We start from the raw sequence: 5299 nt of genomic DNA, 5'->3' as shown, positions 1-5299 counted from the left end.
CTTGATTGATATGTGAGAGCTGCCAGGGGCCATGAAGACGTACTGCAGCAGGCTCTGTGCGCTCTGGCGCCATCCTTCCCCCAGCTGCTGGATCAGCGCTGCTCTCCGTCTCCACACTCCCCCAGCTCTGCGCTCTTTGGCTGCCCGAGGTGTCTGTCAACGTGACGGGAAAGAAAAAAAAAACTGTTTTAGACGAAAAATCTGAGCAATATTTCTATTGGTAGGCGGGCTGCTCGTGAAGGGAACAATCGGGTTGACTTTGCCAGGGAGCCACCTCAAAGCATATCAGGTTACTTTGAGTGACAGCGTAACCATGGCAAATAATTTGACTAAGGCTATTGTCTTATCCTCACCATCCCCGGGTCAAATAACCGACCAATCAGAGTTCATATAATCGCTTCTCTTGCCAGCTTAGAATAATATTATTAAAACGAGCCAGCGAGCCCGGTCTCCGGGAGTAGGTTATGTTGAAACGGCAAAGAAAAGGTGGAGGAGGACGGTGGAAGGAGTAGCAACTTTCTCTCTTTCTCACCAACTTTATGAGGAGTTGTCGCCTGGGGTTTTGCATGGCTGAATGGACTTGAGTTTATTCCTCAGTACGCAGTTGGATATTACCTCACCGTGGTCAGTTGAAGTTTTAGTCTGATCTTTTGGGGACCTTTTTGTCGCTTATGGACTTAATTCGTTTTGATTTCATGTGAGACTGAGAGGAGAGACGTGGAAGTAAGGCACAATATAATCTGTATTGGTTTACGTTGTCGCCATGTCCATGCTTCCGACGTTTGGTTTTACGCAGGAACAAGTGGCGTGTGTCTGCGAAGTCCTCCAACAAGGGGGGAACATCGAGCGGCTGGGACGCTTCCTCTGGTCCCTCCCGGCGTGCGAACACCTCCACAAAAATGAGAGCGTCCTCAAAGCGAAAGCCGTAGTCGCTTTCCACCGGGGGAACTTCCGAGAGCTCTACAAGATTCTGGAGAGCCACCAGTTTTCGCCGCACAACCACCCGAAGCTGCAGCAGCTGTGGCTCAAAGCGCACTACATCGAGGCAGAGAAGCTGAGAGGCCGCCCGCTCGGCGCCGTGGGGAAGTACCGCGTCAGGAGAAAGTTCCCCCTGCCCCGCTCTATCTGGGACGGAGAAGAGACGAGCTACTGCTTCAAGGAGAAGAGCCGGAGCGTCCTCCGAGAGTGGTACACCCACAATCCGTATCCATCTCCGCGGGAGAAAAGAGAGCTGGCCGAGGCCACGGGACTCACCACCACGCAGGTCAGCAACTGGTTCAAAAACCGACGGCAGAGAGACCGAGCAGCGGAGGCAAAGGAAAGGTAAGAGCAAACATTTCAACATTTCTCAGACCAGTTTAATCTTGTTCTTTTTTATTATTATGACATCAAGCAAAAAGAGCCAGAAGTCTTATTTAATACAAAAATTTTGCTGAGTCACAAACAAACACTGTGCGCTTGTGTGCAATATAATTTCTGGCATTTTATGGCTTTGACCAAGTAATAATATATTTTCAGTTCTTGACTAATCGCCTCAGTTCTCCCCAGGCGTCTGTGTATCTGTTGTGGCAAATAATATTAGAAGCAGCTACTTTCTCAGACTTTCATCTTTATAAACTTGTGATAATTGTGCAGGCCGTGCGTAAAAGTTCAACTGCAGAAAATTAAAGGCTTGTTGTCGGGTAAATTACAAGGTTATAAAAGCTGCATTTACCCCACTTTTATGTTTTAGTAATCACACTTATTATAACATGAAATTTGACTTTCACGTTAAGATCAGACGAGGAATACTTCAACCCTCCAGATACTGCAGAGAGTAGATATGGAGGGAAAACATCTCAGAACACGTTTAAAGGTTGTTTTGGGGTGTATTTGGTGCGGCCGGCTGTGTGTCCTCCATATCAGCCCGGCTGACATTTCTTTCGGAGTCGTTTGTATATTTCAAAGTTTGGAAATTACACAGGCAGGCGCTCAGAGAGTCTGGGAGACGTGTTTTAGTCAGGTGTTCGCCGGGTTGGTGTCTTCTTTCACCCTCTGGCCACTAATTCGGGCTGAAAGCTCCACGTAAATCATGTCCTCCCACTCAGAAAAGCCTTACTCACCACTGCAAACATACGAACTATACCGTGCGCAACGTACACACGTTTTGCAATAATTAGACCTGTCATTTATGCAGCAGTCTAAAGCCCCTCTCACCCACTGTGATAGGCGTCTTTACCCACAAGTCCCTCTGGTTTGATTCATTTGCCATAAACGCAAATTATTAATGCAGACTCAACAGACTAATAGATTAATTGTTTTCAGTCACAGCTCACCATTACGGCCATTTACTGTAACTCTGTGCACCGCTGTGGTTAACTGAGCGATAGCCTCTAATTATTTCAATGACTTCCTAATTGTTTGCACCTTGGTACACTTGCGCATGAATGCGTCACTGATTGATGCATTAATAAATCAGTAGACTAAGCATTTATACTTTAATGAGGCTTATTGTGGTTATTGTAAATATGGTGCACGCTAATTAACATCCCAGTGCACACAGTAGCATGGATAACACTATTTTTGCTGTGCGTGCGTGCGTGTGTGTGTGTGTGTGTGTACGTCTGTTACGGTTTTTTTTCAAACAATGTTAACTTATTATTTGTTTACTTACAGTTTCACTCACTTTTAGCTTTTAGTTTTTATTGAGTGTTATTCATCTGGACTCTAGCTAGTTTTAAAAAGTGTCACAACTTGATCATATTGCTTAGACATTCTCCTTCCTTACTGTAGTTAGCGTGTGCGTGCGTGCGTGCGTGCGTGCGTGTACATCAGTTTGTCTGCACTGTGACCAGACTAACATGTGATTGTGTTTCTGTTCGCAGAGAAAACAACGAGAACTCCAACAGCAATAGTCACAACCCATTGACTTCTTCCATGAATGGAAATAAAACTCTATTGGGGAGCTCGGATGACGATAAAACACCCTCGGGGACACCGGATCACACGTCTCCGAGCCCGGCTCTGCTCCTCGGCTCAAACACCGGTTTACCGTCCCTGCACGGCCTCGCGCCCCCTCCGGGACCCAGTGCCATCCCGGTACCGAGCGGTGCAGACTCGGTGCACCATCACCACTCATTGCACCATGACACCATACTGAACCCTATGTCTTCTAATCTAGTGGACCTTGGCTCTTAAAAAAAACGGCACCGAGGGGACAGAGAGTACCGTTTTGTTTTGTTTTGTTTTTTGGAAAAGTAATTTTCAAGGTGGCGTGAGACGAGCTTTGAGCACTTGCAAGGTACAAGGCAGACAGACTGGGACACTGCGAAAACAGCCACCGTAACAAATCATTTAGTCTCATTTTCAACCTTTAAACTCTTTTTAAGCAAGAGGGAAAACCCTGCGAGTGAACGCAGCACCTCCACCTCTCCCCAGATTAAACTTCATCTTGTTTCCAGGATTTTCTAGAAACAAGTGTCAAAGCAGAGCACTTAAGATATTTTCAAAATATAGACCAACTTATAACAGTCGCCATCTTTTTTTTGGCATATTTCTCTTCGATTCTCTCATATTCACTTGAGGACAATATAACGCGAACGGTGAATAGATTTGAGATTATGTGACTTGTTAAAACGGATCATTTTTGCAGTGGTTGGTGCAGATGAAAGGTGAGGTGGATCTAGGTCGTTTTAGAAAAAAAAAGAAAGTAAGAAAGAAAGAAGAAAAAAAGAAAAAAGTATTTTACCGGAATGTAATAACGTAACATGTTATATTGTTGAAAACAATAACAATAAAATGTCTTAATTCTTGTTACAATTACCGTTGTTATTTTAGGGTTTTAGATTTATCAACAGACTCTATAGGCACCGAGTTAAAGGTACACCATCGCCTTTTTGTTTACATAGGGTTTTCCAAGAGAGCCATAAGCAATTAACTTTTATTTTTCGTTTGATTGGGGTGGGGTGGGGGTGATGGGGTATGATCTTCTCAAGTGTCTTATAAGAGCCACTATAAGATGCAATATCTTAATCTCTTGATATTATTATTATTATTATTATTATTATTATTATTTGCATTTTCATTTGGAAAGAGACTGCATGTAAACTTTGCGATAAATGATGAAACATAAAACGATTCACCTATAGTTTCATATACCCTTTACAATAAAAGAAAAAGAACTACATGGATTAAAATCGAGGATTTCTTTGATTCTGAATTATTCTTGACATTTTTCGTTTATAGACTTTATCTCCTCGTTTTTCTATTTTTAAACTGGGTGACACTTTAAAAAAAGATTTAAACAAAGCAAATATTCCCACATTATAAGCGACTAATATCAATCTTTACACCATCTCAGGATGTTTGTTTACTGGATAAAGTGTGTGCATTTTCAAAAGATTCATTTGCACTTTTAATTGAGGATTTTTACTGATTGGGTCTAATTCTATTTTCACTTTGATTGCAGAAATGCAAATATAAAAATATACCCAAACTATAATTTTGAGCTGTGGCGAAGCTGGTTATATTTCATCTTTCTTATGAACCACCAGTTCCTTCATAACGTCAGGGAAATGTATAATCAGATAGCATTACAAAAACTCTGGAGCGCTTAGCCTTTGACACATATGCCTGCTCTAGGAAAGGGGATCTTGTGCTTTATGTGTGGGCAGTCTGCCGGCGTGCACGGGTTGATATCCCGGGATTATAAACCATCTAATCATAAATGCTGCAAGGGAAGTCGTTAAGGTGGATATGACAATCTGTTTCTCCCTATTCCCCCAGTTATTTCCAGGCTTGTGGAGGAAGAAAATACACACCGATGTACTGGCCTTTTTAAATGTAGGGAATATATTTCAGTATTAGTAAATAGATCTGTTCAAGGAGAGTGTTTTAAATACAAGTTGGATTCGTGCGTGTCTGACTTTCATTTTCTTTAAAAGAGGGTTTTTTTTATGATGATCACCGACGTAAGGTCAAAGTTCACCTAAGTCATGATGTTAAAATGACAAAATGAGAGACAAATCTCGACACTCAGAGCAGTACTTTGTAAAAACAACACCAGTCAAGAGACTGAAGCATGTGGCGTGTGGCCGTTACAGGCAAAGCTGGGCGAAATGTAGACGTGCTTTTCCAACCGGGAACCTTGATGTTCAAGTGATGACACCTTATCTCCCCGCGTTCGGCCGAGGAGAACAAAAGTGCCGTAGTGTTTGGCAGAGAGAGAGAAAAAAAAAAACACAGAACTGGAAACGGGCGTTGAAAGAAGACACTTTGTTTGAACAGCCGTGTAAACCCCCCACCACCACCACCCCCCACC

At 42.9% G+C, this 5299-nt stretch overlaps 1 protein-coding gene across 1 annotated transcript; it reads left to right on the top strand.

Annotated features, from left to right (window-relative positions):
* Positions 1–399: 399 nt before the first annotated feature.
* six2a (SIX homeobox 2a) lies at positions 400–4163 on the top strand. The gene is made up of 2 exons (XM_023394447.2): positions 400–1323; positions 2865–4163. Exons 1-2 carry the CDS (start codon positions 764–766, stop codon positions 3175–3177), a joined length of 873 nt encoding a protein of 290 aa, XP_023250215.1. The 5' UTR covers positions 400–763; the 3' UTR covers positions 3178–4163.
* The last annotated feature ends 1136 nt before the right edge of the window (positions 4164–5299 follow it).

The sequence above is a fragment of the Seriola lalandi genome, unplaced genomic scaffold (genome assembly GCF_002814215.2).
Source record: "Seriola lalandi dorsalis isolate HSWRI2012SDOR001 ecotype SW California unplaced genomic scaffold, Sedor1 jcf7180002054948, whole genome shotgun sequence".
NCBI lineage: Eukaryota > Metazoa > Chordata > Actinopteri > Carangiformes > Carangidae > Seriola > Seriola lalandi.
This window is presented reverse-complemented; position numbering and strand designations above follow the sequence as displayed.